Here is an 18,149-nt window from a genome sequence, read left to right as displayed (position 1 = left end):
GGGATGTGAGTGTAACTCCCCTGAGTTACATACATAGAGTATAGCATATGAAAAGCCTTTAGTTGGAACCTCAGAAATACATGTGCATATGCACATGCATGCACATGCACATACACAAACACAAACACACACACACACACACACCCTGAATGAGTTAGACTTGTTCCCGTAGAGAAAATTCTACTATATTTCTACCATGTACTTACATTAAAAGAAGAAAGTAAGATGCATAAACATAAAAAATATGATCCTACTTAAAAATAATGACATCCCCAAATAAAAATAATTAAATGACTCCCTCTAAGAATAAAAATCTGGAGCTAGGGGGCTGGGGATATGGCCTAGTGGCAAGAATGCTTGCCTCACATACGTGAGGCCCTGGGTTCAGTTCCCCAGCACCACATATACAGAAAGTGGCCAGAAGTGGCGCTGTGGCTCAAGTGGCAGAGTGCTAGCCTTGAGCAAAAAGAAGCCAGGGACAGTGCTCAGGCCCTGAGTCAAGCCCCAGGACTGGCCAAAAAATAAATAAATAAATAAAATAAAAAAATCTGGAGCTAGGAATGTGGTAGAGTGCTTGCCTAGCATGCATGAAGCCCTGGGTTCAATTCCTCAGCACCAGATACACAGAAAAAACTGGAAGTGGCGCTGTGGATCATGTGGTAGAGTGCTAGCCTTGAGCAAAAGAAGCTCAGGGACAGTGCCCAGGTCCTGAGTTCAAGCCCAAGACTGGAAATAAAAAAAAAGAATAAAAATCTGTGTGAGTGAAAAGGACAAAGACACATTTTTCTATATTAAGTGCCAGGCTAACAAAGAAAGAAGGAAGGGAAGGAAGGAAGGAAGGAAGGAAGGAAGGAAGGAAGGAAGGAAGGAAGGAAGGAAAGAAGGAAGGGAGGGAGGGAGGGAGGAAAGGAGGGAGGGAGGGAGGGAGGGAGAAAGAGAGGAGGGAAGTTGGAGACATGACTCTGTTGGAAGTGTCAGCCAATGAGCAAAGCATCAGGTACCGAATTTGAGTCCGGGTTTTGGAACAACAACAACAAAAACCAAACAGCCTGACTCTGGACATCTATAATCCTAGTTTAAAGCCAGCCCATCCAGATAATTCTGAGAGACTCTTAGCTTCAATTAACCCAAGCTGGAACTGGAGGCACGTATGGCTCAAGTGGTAAAATGACAGCCATAAGCAAAAAAGCCAAGCTAGAGCTTCAGGTTCTGAGTTCAAGACTCACTACCAACACACACACACACATACACACACACACACACACACACAAATGAATAAATGCCTGGGAAGGTCAGTGAGTTTCTTACTGCCAATAAACCACTCACACTGGAAGTGGCACTATGGCTCAGGTGGTAGAGCACTAGTCTTGAGCACAAAAAGGCTCAGGGACTGTGGGGGGGGGAGGGAGAGTGACCTCCCACCTATGCAAATTATGTGCACATGGTGGGGGCAAGAGATAACCACGGGGAGGGGATTACAGGTAACTTTTGCTTTGTCTTTATATTTTTATGTTTAAATGGTATACAGTGATTATATGCTATTTTTATAATCAAGGGAAAACAAAGCTGTTTCCTTGTTGGGGGAGAAACCTTGGCAGGTAGAGGTCCCTTGGGGATCTGATTTAATGAGGACACAAGATCGATATTTAATTAACATATCAATTGCTGGCATGTCAACTGATGTTTTCCCAAATCCTTGAAGTATAGGCTCTCTTAAGTATCCTGACTATCATTTGAAACATTGTTTACCGTTCTCCCATTGAACTAATGCTAAGGAATGGACTGATTACAAATGCCCAGGTAAGGGAGAGAATTAAAGGAAGTTTTTTTATTTGCCAGTCCTGGGGCTTGAACTCAGGGCCTGAGCATTGTCTCTGGCTCCTTTTTGCTCAAGGCTAGCACTCTACCACTTGAGCCACATCACCATTTCTGTTTTTTTTTTTTTTCTATATATGTGGTGCTTAGGAATCAAACCCAGGACTTCATGTATGAGAGGCAAGCACTCTACCACTAGGCCATATTCCCAGCCCCTAAAGGAAGTTTGATACAAGTGCCTCAAATATGACTGCTATGCTCAGCCCATTTAATAGTCCTTCACCAATAAGTACTGAGAGACCCCCCCTTTTAAAATGGGGGGGGGGGCTGGGAATATGGCCTAATGGCAAGAGTGCTTGCCTCTTCAACATGAAGCCTTGGGTTCAATTTCTCAGCACCACATATATAGAAAAGGCCAGAAGTGGTGCTGTGGCTCAAGGAGCAGAGTGCTAGCCTTGAGCAAAAAGAAGCCAGGCCCTGAGTCCAAGCCCCAGGACTGGCAAAAAAAAAAAAAAATAATAATAATAATAATAATTTAAAAAGTTAAAAACAGGGGCTGGGGATATAGCCTAGTGGCAAGAGTGCCTGCCTCGGATACACGAGGCCCTAGGTTCAATTCCCCAGCACCACATATACAGAAAACGGCCAGAAGTGGCGCTGTGGCTCAAGTGGCAGAGTGCTAGCCTTGAGCGGGAAGAAGCCAGGGACAGTGCTCAGGCCCTGAGTCCAAGGCCCAGGACTGGCCAAAAAAAAAAAAAAGTTAAAAACAAATTGCAAATTGCCTGGTGGTGCCTGGTGTTAAGACCTATAATCCTAGTTACTCATGAGGCTGAGATCTGAGGATCACAGTTAGTTCAAAGCTAGCTAGGGCAGGAAAGTCCATGAGACTCGAATTAGCCACCAAAAAAATCCAGAAGTGGAGCTGTGGCTCAAGTGGGAGAGCGCCACTTTGAGCGGAAGAAGCAAAGGAACAGTGCCTAGACCCTGACTGAGTTCAAACCTCAGTCTCAGCTCAAGTGCATGCAGAAGCTCACGCACACAATTTGTAAATCTTTTATCTCAGTTTCGCCATATATACCCATTTCGCTTTTTTATCTCTCCTTAGGGTGCTGCCAGGTTGAGGGGAGGCCACAGGTGTTTAGTCCTGGAACACCAGACTCTGAGGAAGTGTTAGGATCAGCAGGATAGGCAAAAATTTGGGATCCCCTAGTTCTTTCTAGTGTCCAGAGAGGATAGACAGAAAGACGAATGAAGTATGATCTCAGGGAAATCACGACCAGATGTTCAAGTCTCCGGTGCTGGAAACGCACAGGTGATGGGTGTGGGGGAGGAGGGCCCAGCTGCCAGGTCTTGGCGGGGAGAACACCACCATATGCCGAAGTCTAGTGCTTCTCCAAGCGTGGTGCCGGACCTGCAGCATCAGTATGTCCCGGGACTTGTTGAAAACTCGAATTCTCAGGTTCCACCCTCAGTGCAAGGGCTGGGACCAGCACTCAGCTACCTTAGTTCTCTAAGGTGATTCGGACGCACGCTGGAGTTTTGAGAACCACAAGTGCAGTAGAGGCCTGCAGAGGCTCGGTTGCGGGCGAGGACCTTTCCTTCTTTGGGAAGGGCCTCCGAGCCATTCAAGAGGCTATATTTGCCCCGAGATGCGGCCTGCAGGATTTAAAGCACGGCTCGATGTCATTCATGCAGTCTCTCCTAACTGGCGTTTTAGGGCGCTGTGCCTAGGGAAGGGAGCTCCCCGGTGGGCAGGGCTGAGCTCCCTCACGCCCGGAGACACCAGGCGAAGAGAGCAGCAGGGCTGCAGACCCTCTGCGCCCCCAGCACCACGCACTGGCTGCCCCGCAGGAGGTGAGCTCACACGGGGGCACGCACAGAGACGTGGAAGGCACGCCCTAGTGTAGACCCGGCCGGGGAGGCGAGAGTGGAAGTGCACGCGGCCACCCGCAGGTAGCACTCAGGACCCCAGGTTCAGCCGCCCGGGTCCCGCCGCAGCCGGGCCCTGCCCGGCGCCCCGCCCCGGGCTAGGCCCCGCCCCGGCGTGCGCCCGACCCGCCTCCCTAGGCGGGGAGGGCGGGTGTCTCCGCCCCGCGCCCGTGCGCACGCCCGTGGCCCGGTTGCAGGGCTGGGAGCGCGCCCCGCGTCCGGGGCAGGAAGATGGTGGCTAGCGCGCGGGTGCAGAAGCTGGTGCGGCGCTACAAGCTGGCGATCGCCACCGCGCTGGCCATCCTGCTGCTTCAGGGCCTGGTGGTGTGGAGCTTCAGCGGCCTGGAGGAGGACGAGCCGGGCGAGGTGATCGGACGGCCGGGAGGGCAGGCGGGCAGGCCAGGCGCGGAGGTGCGGAGGGTCCTGCCGGGGTTGCAGGCGGCCCCGGCCGGGCTCGTGGGACACCGGCCTCGTGCGTGAGGGACGCAGGCTGACGCCGGGAGCCCGGCATCCGGCCGCTGGCTCTTCCTTCTCAAGCTGGCTGGCCTGGAGGGCTGGGCGCGGAGGCGGTGCGTGACCCGGAGGCCTGGGCGGCGGGCGGACTGGGAGCCCTGGCGGGAGGGGTGGGTCATGGTGGGGTGGTCTCCGGTCGGGGGAGCCATGAAGGTCAGGCGCGGGGAGCGGGTCTGGAAGGCGGGGCCAGGCCCAAGCCTGCTACGAGGTGGGGAGCCCCAGGCCAAACTTTCTGAAGTTGGGAGGGGGCGGGGGCGGTAGGCGCCGTGGGCGGAGGAGTGGGGCCCAGGGACTTGGGACATCGGTGCCCAACTGCACCTGAGAGGCAGCGACCGGTGGGTAAGTGGAAGTCAGGGGTGGAATTAGGGCCTGTGACAAAGTGCATTCCCGGGATCGGTGGGAATAGAGAGTGACCCTGAGGGAGAAAGCAGTGATGTCCTCAAGGTGGGGCTTTCTCAGTCTGGGTTGGAAGAACCTGGGCTGTTGTTCTGGAGGGGGAAGTAGCTGATAGGTTGGGCTTGGGACATTTAGAAGTGTTGTAGATGGCTCTGAGGAAATGGAGACAGCAGCAGCTGCTTTAGCAGAGCCCCAGTCCCTGCCCCCAGGGTCTTTCTCGATTGACTGGTGGTTTCAGCTGCAAATCTAGGCACATCCTCCCCAGTGTGGATAGGAAGGGTCCAGTAGGGTCTGAGTCCATCCTGGCAGGTGCAGAGGTTGGGCTAAGCTATAGCTCTAAGCTGTTGCCAGAGATCAGGGCTTCCCCACTCTCAAAGGCCCGCTCTCAGAGCCTCCAGGGCTCTGGGCCAGAGGCTTGCTTGGCATGTCTTCCTGGGCTTCTCTACCTGGCAGGGTGAAAGCCAGGGGACCCTGGAGCTCCCCTTGCCACTGGGGAGAATCAAGAGTCAGGTGTGGTGAGGGAAGCTGGAAAGTCATGTGAGACCCTAGGAATGGAGAGAGTACAAGACCCAAAAGAAGCTGAGGATGGCTGTGACAATGGCTGGTCCCTGTGACTTCGGAAGGGAAGAAGCTTGTTTTGTGTGGACCAGTGAGGAGAGAGGTTCAGTCCCAAGTCTTTGTGGACACAGACATCTAAGATAGAATGGGCTGAGGAGGCGCTTAGGCAGCCTTTTGATCCTGATATACGAAAGGAGACCAGTGTCCACCCTGGTGTGGGGCAGCATGTCAGAGCACCAGAGCCTTCTCAGAAATGCCCTTTGCCTCAATAGTGGACTGAGACCCTGCTGCCCAGTCCACAGCCTTTGGGGGTAATTCAGACCACGGAGGGGCAGGGATGCCCACCCCAGCCCCACCTGCTCCTCGAGCTTCCTAGCTGAGGCTGAGAAGAACCAGGACCAGGACAGAAAAAGATGTCCAGTGACCTAAAGGTTGTGCAGTTCTGGAGCTGGGCAGCCACTGAAACTTGAACCCCTCACCAGAATGGGGATTTTGCAAGGCCACATAGCCTGCTTAGGAGGGAAGGGCTAGGGTTAAAGCAGTACCACCTTCTGCTTATGTTTTTTTGTTTTTTTAACTGTGCCAGACTGGGCCTTGAACTCAGAGCCTGGGCAGTGTCCTTTAGCATTTTCACTCGAGGCCAGTGCTCTACCACTTGAGCCACAGCTTCACTTTGACTTACTGATGATTAATTGCAAATCTCATGGACTGTCCAGGCTGGCTCCAAACCTCAGTCCTCAAATCTCAGCCTCCTGAGTAGCTAAGATTACAAGGGTGAGCCACCAGCACCTGACTGAGTATACTTTCCTCATTGGGTGATTAAAAAGACAAGTAGAAAAGCTTCTGCCTATGAGCACTTGCAGGAGTTCCTGGCACAGGCTAAGCTGTCAAATACATAACTCTTATTGTCTCAGCACTGGACATTCATTCAGTCAACAAATATTTATTAAGCTCTATTTGTACCAGACAGTTTTGTAACACTGAGGGTATAGAAATAAAGAATGGATGACGTCCTGGCCCTTGTGGGAAGATGGTCTATTGGGAGAGACAGTGAAGAGGAAGCTCACCAGAATATAACAAGGGGACCAGTGTAGATCAGGAGGTCGGAAATGGCCTCCTGCAGGAAGAGATGCAAAGGAGAGTTTGGGAAGAAGGCCCTAAGGAGAATGGGCTGAGAAATGGATGGGTGGAGGGGCATTTTCTCAAAGATGGTTCCATTCTGCATGAGCAAAGGGAGCTTAGCGTGGGGCTTGGTTTTTACTCTAAGTGCTTTGGGGAGAGTGCACAGCGGGACCTAGCTGACACTTATGCCTAGCACTCTGCTGCCTGTGGAGAGGTGAGAGCAAGTACCTGGGATGATCTCTCGCCTCCAAAGAGCCCCTTGATAGTTTTCAAAGCTTTCACAAACATCCTCTCATCGCTGTTTTAAATGTAGTTTGTGAGGTGGGGCTGGGGCGGGGGTGGGGCAGAGTATAGCATTTCTTTGTCCACTATCTCTGTGCCTCAGAGAAAGATTTTGAAGGTTCTCAGTATCCTGAAGTGGCTAACACTTTAAATGCCTCCTTGCTGGGGCCTAAGTGGGTTGGGAGGGGCTGAGGCCAGAACGTATCAGGCTGAGGGCCAGTGCCTACCCTCAGTAACCAGAGGGGAGTCTGACCCCAGAAACTACTGGGGGCAACTGCTCTAGGGACATAAGCCCTGCGTCCTGCTTGGGTTCCCTATGGATATGCCTGGGAAGGGGGGGGTGGGACTTTCTCATTCTTCATTGCTGCCTTCTGGTCCTGGGCCTCCTCTGGGATTGTCCTTCTCAGGGTCAGCCAGCTCCCTGCTGCAGTGCAGGGCACCAACATGCCCGCCTCCTCCCACATCCTGTCCCCCACCACAGCCAGCCTGGCTCAGTGCCCTTCTGCCCTGCCCTCCTGACCAGCTTCCTGACTTGCTGAAACTGGCTTTGACCCCGAGAACCCACACCTCTGTGTCATCTCTATCTCTGTAAGCTTGGGCCTGGCTTTCTCTGCTTGCTGTCGGGCCAGGTTAGAAGGCATATATACCCAGTTCAGTGGAGTTGCCCTCCTTCTCCCAGGGGTCTCCCAGCTCAGGTGTCCCCCCTCCCCATGTAGGTAAGAATAGGTATCTCCCAGATAAGGATGGACACCCCAGCTCTCACTGGATACCTCTCAAGGTATTAGAGGGATGGGTGAGTGCTGAGCACAGAGGGCCTGGGTGCCAGGTTATTGGGGTAGGGCTCTGTCCTGAAGGTGGCTGTCATGTCCCTGCTAAGTCCTAATGGGAGACTGAAGAGGAAGTGCTAGGGAGGTAAACGGTGGGAAGAACTCACTTTGGACTCTAGATTTGACTCCCCTCTTCCCAGTAATAATGGGTTTTTGTTGTTGGTGGTGTGTGTGCGTGTGTGTGTGCGCGCGCATGCATGTGCTGATGCTGGGGCTTGAACTCAGGGCCTTAAGCACTGTCAGCTTTCTTGCTTATATTTGGTGTTCTACTGTTTGAGTCATGCCTCCAGTCCTGTCCTGCATGCATTCTTTCAACCAGTACTGATTGCCTGTAATTCCCTGATACTCTCCTGGGCACTAGGAATATGTCAGTGAACAAAACAGCAAACATCTCTGCTCTTGTGGAGTCTGTGATGGTGTGAGGGACACAGAGAATAACAACACAGTGGGATGATAGAAAGTATTGTCACATTTCTGTGGGGGAAATAAAGCAGAGGAAGGATTAAGGAAGGCTGAGTTTTAAATACAGTGCTCAGGGCAAGCCTTACTGGGAAGCTGCCATCTGAGCAGAGAATTGAAGGAGGCAAGGAATCAATGGTGGGATGTCTGAGGAGCGTGTTCAGACCTAGAGCACAGCCAGTGCCAAGCCAGAGCCAGGAGCACCAGGTGAGATAGAAGGGCACCAAGTGGGCCATTGTGACTGGAGGAGAAGGAGGCCAAGGGATCCATGGAAGAGATGTTTTTTTTGTTGTTGTTGTTGTTTTTTGCCAGTCCTGTGAATTGAATTTAGGACCTGCGTGGATACTGTCCCTGAGCATTTTTTTTTTCTCAAGACTTGCACCCTGCCACTTGAGCCACAACTGCACTTGTAGCTTTTTGGTGTTTATTTGGAGAGAAGAGTTTCAGACTTTCCTGCCAGGCTAGCTAGGAACTGCAGTCCTCAGATCTCAGCCTCCTGAGTAGCTAGGATTACAGGTGTGAGGCCTCTGCACATGGCGGTAGCCTGGTCTTAAGAGGGAAAGCTAAAGCAGTTTAGAACAGAGGAATAGTATGGTGGGACTTAAATTTTAACAGGAACACTAAATGCTGGGTTGAGAATAGACTGGGGGTACAGAGTTGGCGCAGGGGATCCAGGCAAGAGATAGAGGTCAGGTCATACATAGGAGGCCTCAGGTTCAGCTTGGGTTTTCGTGGTGGCCCTGATAGGATGTGGGGTGTGAGGGCAAGAGGATCAGAGTTGTCTCCTAGGAGTGGGGATGTGTTCTGTGGTAGAGTGCTTACCTAGCATGCATGAAACCCTGGCTTTCATAACCAGCACCTACTACCTCCCACTCACTCCCTCAAAAAGAGGGAAGTTGCCTCCCAGTGAGTTTAGCCGAAGCTACTTAAAGTTGTTACCCTGAAGTAGGGGCAGGTTGAGAAGGAAAAGCGCTTGGCCTGCAGATGTGACGTCTCAAAGGAGATGGCATGGAGGGTGCTTGTTGAATGCCTGGAGGTTCAAGGTTGCCTTCCAGAGCAGGGAGAGAAGTTGGGGATTTGCATGGAACTGCAAAGGAAGTGAGAGACTGAATGAGATTGCAGAGAAGTGAAAGAGCTAGCCTGGAGACAGGGTAGCCCCTTGTGGGAGTGGTTGGAAATGGATAGGAAGACCCAGAAGGAGGTCCTGGAATTCAAGTAGGGAGGGTACCTCCGTGGAGTTCTCTGTCCCTTGAAGCACCCTCCCTAGCAAGGCGAGGTGTGGTGGGCAGCGAGGAAGGTTTCAGAGTTGCTTTCAGGGGAACCTGCTGCAAGGGCAGACTTGGCAGCCTCCAGCCCATGGGCCCAGGCTCAGCCTTGCTTTCTGGTGAAGGATTGCATGAAGTGATAGGCAGGGGCTGTGTGCACAGGCAGAGAGCCCAACTGAGCTGGCCAGGACTTCTTGCCTCGTTCCTTACATGACTGTCAGACTGACTTTGCAGTCCGGAACTTTTCCCTGCAGGCTTCAGCTCCACCCCTTCCCTTCCACCACAGGTGCCCCTCCAAGAAAAATCCTGTATTCTGCTGGGTGCCAGTGGCTCACACCAGTAATCCTAGCTACTCAGGTGGCTGAAATCTGAGGATTGCGGTTTGAAGCCAGCTCAGGCAAAGCCCATGAGACTCTCAGCTCCAATTAATTACTAAAAAGCTCAGGGAAAGTACCCAGGCCCTAAGTTCAAGCCCCAGGACTGGCACCAGAGAAAAAGAATGCAATGTGTCTGGTGGAATGAGTGGGTTTCTGTAGAGGCGTCTGTGTCCTCTTTAGGGTGCCTTTCTCTTGGGCTATGGGTGGGTGTTCATCTTTACTCTGCTGAAGGAGAAAGCATTATGTAAGTCCAGAGCATACAAACGCTCAGTGCCCAATGATCTGAGAGCTCATGGGCTACCTGGGTGCATGGGGTGATGCAAGGAGGGCTGAGGCCATGCCACTGCCTGGTTCAGGGCCAGTATTATTTGCAGAGTTCTCAGGCAAGCAGGACCTCTTTTGGTTGAAGGGTGGGCAGAAGCATCTAGGTCTGAGGGTGTCCCTGGGCCAAAGAGGAAGTGAGCAATTGCCCCATGATCTCTCTCTGTGTATCTTTTACAGAAAGGAAGGCAGAGGAAGCCACGGCCACTGGACCCTGGAGAGGGCTCCAAGGACACAGACAGTTCTGCCGGGCGCCGGGGCAGCGCAGGCAGAAGGCATGGACGTTGGCGGGGCCGTGCTGAGAGTCCGGGTGTACCTGTTGCCAAGGTGGTACGGGCAGTGACCACTCGGCACAGAGCCAGTCGGCGAGTCCCACCTGCCCCACCTCCAGAGGCCCCAGGCCGCCAGAACCTGAGTGGGGCAGCAGCTGGGGAGGCTCTGGCAGGGGCTGCTGGCTTCCCACCACATGGAGATACAGGGAGCGTGGAGGGTGCTCCCCAACCCACGGACAATGGCTTCACCCCTAAGTGTGAGATTGTGGGCAAGGATGCACTGTCTGCACTGGCCCGGGCCAGCACCAAGCAATGTCAGCAGGAGATCGCCAACGTGGTGTGCCTACACCAGGCTGGGAACCTCATGCCCAAGGCTGTGCCCCGGCACTGCCAGCTGGCTGGTGAGGGATGAGGGCACTCTTGTATTTCCTGGGTGTGGATGTGGGAGATGGCATGGTCCAGATCCTTATCCTCATTTCCCTCATCCTTGTGGTCCACCTTGTTGCCTAAGCTTGTATTAAATGAACTAAGTTGCAGAGAGGGAGCTGGGATTCAAGGCTCCGACCCTGGGCTGCTGCTGTTGGAAGTCAGGCAGCCCCTCCTCCCAACTCAGCCCTGCTCTGCAGTCTCAGGTGGGCCTCACAAATGCTCCTGTTCTCCCTCTCAGGGAAGATGAGTCCTGGCATCCAGTGGGAAGAGATCCGTGCCCAGCAGCCTGTGGAGGGTCCCCCCATACGCATCGCCTATATGCTGGTGGTTCATGGCCGTGCCATCCGCCAGCTGAAGCGCCTCCTCAAGGCTGTCTACCATAAGCAGCACTTCTTTTATATCCATGTGGACAAGGTACTGTTGGCAGAAAAATCAAGGGGCTATGGAATGACTCCGAAGGTTACAGTAGCCTAGAGCCAGGGAAATTGAGGCTCAGGATGGTGAAGCATTAGGTAACATGGCCTGTTATAAGCCAAGCCCTGTCTTTGCTGTCCCTGTTTCCTATTACTTGTACCCTGTTGTGGGCTGGGGTAGGGAATTATAACCCGGGTCCGTGCTGTGTCTGATGAATATCCCCTCTCCCATAGCGCTCCGACTATCTGCACCGCGAAGTCGTAGAGCTGGCCCAGCAGTACGATAACGTGCGGGTGACACCTTGGCGCATGGTCACCATCTGGGGTGGGGCCAGCCTTCTGAGGATGTACCTGCGGAGCATGCGAGATCTACTGGAGGTACCCGGCTGGGCCTGGGACTTCTTCATCAACCTCAGTGCCACTGACTACCCAACCAGGTGTGGGGATGGGACTCTGGACCTTCTGGGTGGGAGTGGGACTCCATCTGGGAACTCAGGTTTAGAGGTCTCTATTGGGCTCCTTTTCCTCACCCAAACCTTGTTCTGGGATCCACACAGCCCTCTTGGCCCCAGCTATGTGTCAGTGGAGGGCTGGTAAAGGATGAGCCATGGATTGGGCACCGTAAGAGATGGGGGGGAGGGAAGGGGCCAGAGGCCCATACCTGGGGTGCTGAGGCAGACAGCAGGAGTGGAGGAAGGATCAGGTCTTCCTTGGGGCTCTCAGGTGCCACCAAGCCAGAGCACCAGCTAGGAGCACATGTCTGGAGAGCTCTCAGCAAGAAAGGCATGTCCAAGGGGCAGAGGTGAAAGTGTGCTTGCGAGAGTCTACTCTGGGTCAGTGACTGAGCAGCTGCCCTGCACACCTCTTCCCTCACCAGGACCAATGAGGAGTTGGTGGCATTCCTATCCAAGAACCGAGACAAGAATTTCCTCAAGTCACATGGTCGGGACAACTCGAGGTGAGGGAGATGGGGAAAGTGGCCTGGGGGCTTGTCACAACCCCTCTCACATAAACCCAGAGCCTGAACTCTCCTCTGTAACATTCCACCCACCGTGGATCCTCTCCCACCCACAGGTTCATCAAGAAGCAGGGCCTAGACCGGCTCTTCCATGAGTGTGACTCCCACATGTGGCGCCTGGGCGAGCGGCAGATCCCAACGGGCATTGTGGTGGATGGTGGCTCTGACTGGTTTGTGCTGACACGCAGCTTTGTGGAGTATGTGGTGTACACAAATGATCCACTTGTGGCCCAACTACGCCAGTTCTACACGTACACGCTGCTCCCAGCTGAGGTAGGTGACTGGGTATGCACGAAAGCCATGTGCGTATGTGTGTGCATGTGTGTATTGTCCATGGATCATCACCCTTTCCTGTCACCTTCAGTCCTTCTTCCACACGGTGCTGGAGAACAGCCCAGCCTGTGAGAGCCTCGTGGACAACAACCTGCGTGTCACCAACTGGAACCGCAAGCTGGGCTGCAAATGCCAATACAAGCACATTGTGGACTGGTGTGGCTGCTCTCCCAACGACTTCAAGCCACAGGACTTCCTCCGGCTGCAGGTGCTTTCCCGGGCCTCTTCAGCCCAGCTTTCCCCATTAGAAGGATGGGGCAGGAGGCACCATGATAAAGTACCTACCTACCAGTCACAGGCTCTGAGTAAAGCCCAGCTCCCCTACCATCACACAAAAAAGGCGGGACAGGCATCTGCCTGGAGCACACTGGGGTCTGGGCCTATAGCAATAGCTGGAGAATCCCTGGGAGGCTGATTGTAGCCCCTACTGAGAGGCCAGCCACTTGTCCTGCCTCCAGACCTACACACACACACACACACACACAGACACACACATACACACATACACACCCTTTCCTCTCCCTCTCCAGCAAGTCTCCAGACCCACCTTCTTTGCCCGGAAGTTTGAGTCAACTGTGAACCAGGAAGTCCTGGAAATCTTGGACTTCCACCTGTATGGCAGCTACCCACCTGGCACACCAGCCCTCAAGGCCTACTGGGAGAACATCTATGACATGGCCGATGGCCCCAGTGGGCTCAGTGATGTCATGCTGACTGCTTATACCGCCTTTGTACGCCTCAGCCTACGCCATGTTGCCACTGCCGCACCCCCACAGGCCACTGCACTCTGCAGGTGAGACTTCCTTCCAACATAGAAGACCCTTTATGGGAAGGCAAATCAAGACAAGACAGCTCCCATCCATAGGAATTCCCAGTCTGAGGCAGAGAAAAATGCAAGAAATACTACTGCTATGGCAACTGTTAATAATAACAAAAAGACAAAAGCCAGGCACGGAGGTGCTGTAGAGTGTGAGTCAAGAAGTGGGGTCAAGAAGTGCCTAGGGACGGGACTCCGCAATGGCCCGTCCCTGGGACTCCAGGCTGAATCAGGTATGCTGATAGCATCTCCCTTTCTCCCTGCTGGAACCTTCTTAGGTTTGAGCCCAGGGGTTTGCCGTCCAGTGTGCACCTGTATTTCTATGACGACCATTTCCAGGGCTACCTGGTGACGCAGGCGGTGCAGCCCTCAGCCCAGGGGCCAGCAGAGACACTTGAGATGTGGCTGATGCCCCAGGGGTCGCTGAAACTGTTGGGGCGCAATGACCAGGCCAGCCGGCTCCAGAGTTTGGAGGTGGGACAGGTCTTCCCCCTTTGCTTTCTTCTGACCCCTAGCAAGATGCAGGGAGTGGGAAGAGAGGGACAGACACCAAGGGAAGGGTAAGGACTCTGTCCCACCTTTATGTGTGGGGTCCACAGATAGAGTGGCACATGCCTGTGTCATCCCTGCATGTGTACGCTGAGTCGTCTTCCCAGATGGGGACCCAGAGGTGTTCAGTGGGTAGGGAAGGGATTTTTCAGTTCCATTACAAGCCCCAGACTTCTAATCTATGATTCTAGAGACTTGGACATCTAATTGGGCAATAAGGTTGAGCATGGGGGCTTCTTTAGTCTCTTCCTCAGTAGCTTCACGATGGGATGGTCTGCCCTACTATGGGTCGCAGTACTGCAGAACAGTTTGGAATGGGAAAGTGTGTCAGGTTCTAGTCTGAGCCCCTTTTGTTTTGTAGCTGGGGAAAGTGAGGCCCTGAAGGAGTAAGTAGCCTGCACCAGGGTAGAGAGAACAGTTCTTTCAGTCTCTTGCCCAACTGCCTCTTTCCCTACAGGTTGGCACTGAGTGGGACCCCAAAGAACGTCTTTTCCGGAACTTTGGGGGGCTTCTGGGACCACTGGATGAGCCTGTAGCGATGCAGCGCTGGGCACGGGGCCCCAACCTAACGGCCACAGTGGTCTGGATCGACCCGACCTATGTAGTGGCCACATCATATGACATCACGGTAGATGCAGACACTGAGGTCACACAGTACAAGCCCCCTCTGAGTCGGCCCCTGCGGCCAGGAGCCTGGACCGTGCGACTGCTTCAGTTCTGGGAACCTCTGGGTGAGATCCGCTTCCTCGTCCTGCCTTTGACTTTCAACCGAAAACTACCTCTCAGGAAAGGTAAGGATCTAGTTAGTGGCCAGAAGCTTAACAGAATAGCATTTATCAGGGAGAGGACCCCCCCCCCACCCCAATCTCTGAAGAAGAGAGAAGGCTGGGGTCTTCATCTTCCATCCCTTAGCATGCTAGGGCCCTAGAGTGGAGTAGGGTGGGAAGGGCTTCTTCCTTCCTTCCTTCCTTCCTTCCTTCCTTCCTTCCTTCCTTCCTTCCTTCCTTCCTTCCTTCCTTCCTTTCCTCCCTCCCTTCCTCCCTTTCCTCCCTCCCTTCCTCCCTTTCTCCCTTTCTCCCTTCCTCCCTCCCTCCATTCATTCCTTCCTTCCTGATTGTCTGCCTTCCTGCCTTCCCTCCTCCCACCCTCCCTCTTTGCTTCCCTCCCTTCCTTTTGTGGTGTTGAGGATGGAAATCAGCCTCATTGCTCTACTACCTGAGCCCAAGACCCAGTCCTTTTGAGTTTAATTTGTTTTTCAGATAGGGTATTATACTAACTTGGCCTTAGACTACAGTCCTCCCTCCACTTCCTAAGTAGCAGAGATTACAAGTATATACACCATGATCAGCACTGTTATTTTTAAAGTGCCTTGAACCTACTATTTGACTTAATCCTAAAGTTAGGAGTTCAGCGATTACTGCTTTTGTTTTATACAACTAACCATTTTAGAGACACAGGAAGTCCTTTTGATTAACCCAAGGTCACACCACAAGATGGGCCATAGTAGTGGTAATGTTGGGATAGGAACTGGAGTTCCCAGTTTTGACTCTGGGGATCTGGCCTCCATGAGGTCTATAGGGTGTACTTACTGCCTGCCTTCTATCTCCAGATGATGCTAGCTGGCTGCATGCAGGACCACCCCACAACGAGTACATGGAACAGAGTTTCCAGGGGCTGAGTGGCATCTTGAACCTGCCTCAGCCAGAGCCCGTGGAGGAGGCTGCCCGGCGGCACAAAGACCTCACAGGTCCTGCACTTGAGACCTGGACAGATGGGGAACTGAGTGGCTTCTGGTCTGTGGCAGGACTGTGTGCCATAGGCCCCTCTGCCTGCCCTTCCCTGGAGCCCTGCAGATTGACCAGCTGGAGCTCTCTGTCTCCTGACCCCAAATCAGAACTGGGGCCTGTCAAAGCAGATGGGCGACTCAGGTAGCAGGGCCCCAGCCAGCACGCCCGGAGGACCCGGGAATTGCACCTTACAGACAATGGAGGGATGTCCTCTCCCACAGCCAGAACCGGGAGGCCTAGGCAGTACACCCATTCAGCCATCAAGAACCATACTCACAGCAGGGAAAGTGGGTGTACACTCACTACTGCTCATGGCTCTGCTAGAGACCAGAGCACCAGTGGGAACTCCAGGAGGATGCTCCAGCAGCACTCCACATCGGCTTTTCCTCCCCCTCCTAATTTGTACTTGTTTTTTAATTTAAAACGGGTGGGGGGAGGAACTAGAAACAAAACATGTGCAATAGGGCTCAGAGCAGCCCCCAGGAAAGTGGCCATGGCTGCGGGAAGCAGGGCCTGCTTCACCCATCTGCCTCTGCTCTGGGAAGGCTGGGCCTGCCTTGCTCTCCTGGGCCTGTGGTGCTCAGGGCTGAGGCTCTGCAGGTAAAAGTGCCCTGCCAGGCTCAGGCCTTGAAACAAGTAATTTGGGGGCCAATATGGAGCTAGGCTCTAATGGGACAGCCTCTCCTCTGGTAGCCAGGGGACCCTAGAGCAGGGGTGAGGCTGGCTCTCAGGCTTTTCAGCACACTCTGCCCCATGCCAGGAAAAAGGCAGGGCATCGGGGCCTACTGAGACATGCAGTTTCCCAGGTATTCCTAGGTGTGCCCTGTACAGGTGAGCCTCATGAGCAGTGTAGGAAGAAGACTGTCAGGGCGCTCAGAAGAACCTGGAGTCGCATTGTGCCTGAAGCGTGGTTAAGTCTGAAATATGCAACAGAGGAAATATATCTCTATCTCTCTAAGCTTGGCTTCTTGTGTTTTTCCACATGAGTGTTGGTGAACCATTGTTCCCTGGGCCACATAGGAGTTTTGTGGGTCTGTTTTTTATGCTGGTACTGGAGCTTGAACTCAGGGTTTCATACTTTTTTTTTTTTTGCCAGTCCTGAGGCTTGAACTCAGGGCCTGGGCACTGTCTATGAACTTCTTTTGCTCAAGGCTAGTACTCTACCACTTGAGCCATGGTGCCACTTCTGGATTTTTCTAGTAGCTTATTGGAGATGAAAGTCTTACAGACTTTCCTGCCTGGGCTTTGAACTGTGATCCTCAGATCTTAACCTCCTGAATAGCTAGGATTAAAGGCATGAGGGGTTTCACACTTGCTTGGCTTTTTTCCTCAAGGCTTGTGCTCTACCACATGAGCCAAAGCTCTACTTATGGATTTTGCTGGTTAATTGGAGATAAGAGTCTCTCGGGTTTTTCTGCTCAGGCTAGCTTCAAACTTGAGTCCTCAGATCTTAGCCTCCAGAGCTGCTAGGATTATAGGTGTGAGCACGCAGCCACCTAGAGGTTTTCACTGGTACTATTTTGAAAGAAAAGCCAGTGCAGAAATAGCTTAGAATCTCTCCAGGAACCAGAAGAGAGAGACAGCCTTTCAAGAACCACGACCTTGCCACTGGGCCAGTTTGCCTCCTACCCAAGCCACACCTTTGAGGTATCCCCAAGAATAGTGACTATCTCAGAAAATGGTCTGCAAGTTCCCACTGGAACGGGTGTCTGTAAAGCAGGGATTAGAATCCTGGTCACTGTCCTAGGACTTGGGAGAGGCAACCCAAAAATGTTTGGCTCCTTTTCTCAAGTCCCTACCTGCCTCAGTATTCATTCTGCCTACTTTACATGGTGTGGGAACGAGTGAGATTTGTAGATGTCAAAAAATTGCCCTATCAGGGCTGGGAATATGGCCTAGTGGCATATTCACCCATCTGACTCTGCTCTGGGAAGGCTGGGCCTGCCTTGCTCTCCTGGGCCTGTGGTGTTCAGGGCTGAGGCTCTGCAGGTAAAAGTGCCCTGCCAGGCTCACGCCTCGAAACAATTTGGGGCCAATGTGGAGCTAGGCTCTAATGGGACAGTGCTTGCCTTGTATACATGAATCCCTGGGTTTGATTCCTCAGCACCACATATATAGAAAAGACCAGAAGTGGTCCTGTGGCTCAAGCGGCAGAGTGCTAGCCTTGAGCAAAAAGAAGCCAGGAACAGTGCTCAGGCCCTGAGTTCAAGCCCCAGGATTGGCAAAAAAAAAAAAAAAAAAAAATGCCCTATCAGCCAGCCACCCAGCCTTCGGATCAGCTCATCTGAGCTCAGCTAGGGAATAAAGGACCCAATTTCTGCCCAGGCTGCCCCCATAGAGATTTCCAAGTTGCCAGAAGAGGGAGCTCCTGACCACCACTAACAGCACAATGGGAGTTTCGTAGCCATTGCTCTGCTCTCACTACATCTGTCCTCCCAACCCGTAAAGGCAGGCACTTGTAAGATCTTTGTGTAGCTTGATCAGAACACAGGCTAAGGACTGGGATATGTTGGGGATGATGGCAGCCTGTTTCAGAGGGAGGCAGGAGGAAGAGCCCCTCTGTCACTGAGCCATTCCTCTCAGTACCTGGTTGAACAGGTAGCCAGGAAGAGCTAAGAGCACACAATTGTTTTGGTCCACAAGTGAAGATGGTTATTTTTCCTCTCA

At 53.0% G+C, this 18,149-nt stretch overlaps 1 protein-coding gene across 1 annotated transcript; it reads left to right on the top strand.

The window, feature by feature from the left end:
• Window positions 1-3,903: 3,903 nt before the first annotated feature.
• Xylt2 (xylosyltransferase 2) lies at window positions 3,904-16,537 on the top strand. The gene is made up of 11 exons (XM_048366086.1): window positions 3,904-4,110; window positions 10,045-10,537; window positions 10,804-10,979; window positions 11,213-11,415; window positions 11,856-11,936; window positions 12,053-12,269; window positions 12,361-12,537; window positions 12,860-13,122; window positions 13,425-13,620; window positions 14,153-14,486; window positions 15,305-16,537. The coding sequence occupies exons 1-11, from the start codon at window positions 3,976-3,978 to the stop codon at window positions 15,625-15,627; spliced, it is 2,598 nt and encodes an 865-aa protein (XP_048222043.1). The 5' UTR covers window positions 3,904-3,975; the 3' UTR covers window positions 15,628-16,537.
• The last annotated feature ends 1,612 nt before the right edge of the window (window positions 16,538-18,149 follow it).

Source organism: Perognathus longimembris, chromosome 17 (assembly GCF_023159225.1).
Source record: "Perognathus longimembris pacificus isolate PPM17 chromosome 17, ASM2315922v1, whole genome shotgun sequence".
NCBI classification, from domain to species: domain Eukaryota; kingdom Metazoa; phylum Chordata; class Mammalia; order Rodentia; family Heteromyidae; genus Perognathus; species Perognathus longimembris.
Note: the sequence above shows the minus strand (reverse complement) of the source record. Positions and strands in the feature narration are given on the sequence as shown.

Coding starts and splice junctions, on each gene's coding strand:
- Xylt2 (XM_048366086.1), top strand. CDS start 3,976: ATGGTGGCTAGCGCGCGGGTGCAGAAGCTGGTGCGGCGCTACAAGCTG. Junction 12,538..12,859: donor AGGACTTCCTCCGGCTGCAG/GTGCTTTCCCGG, acceptor CTCCCTCTCCAG/CAAGTCTCCAGACCCACCTT. Junction 14,487..15,304: donor AAAACTACCTCTCAGGAAAG/GTAAGGATCTAG, acceptor TTCTATCTCCAG/ATGATGCTAGCTGGCTGCAT.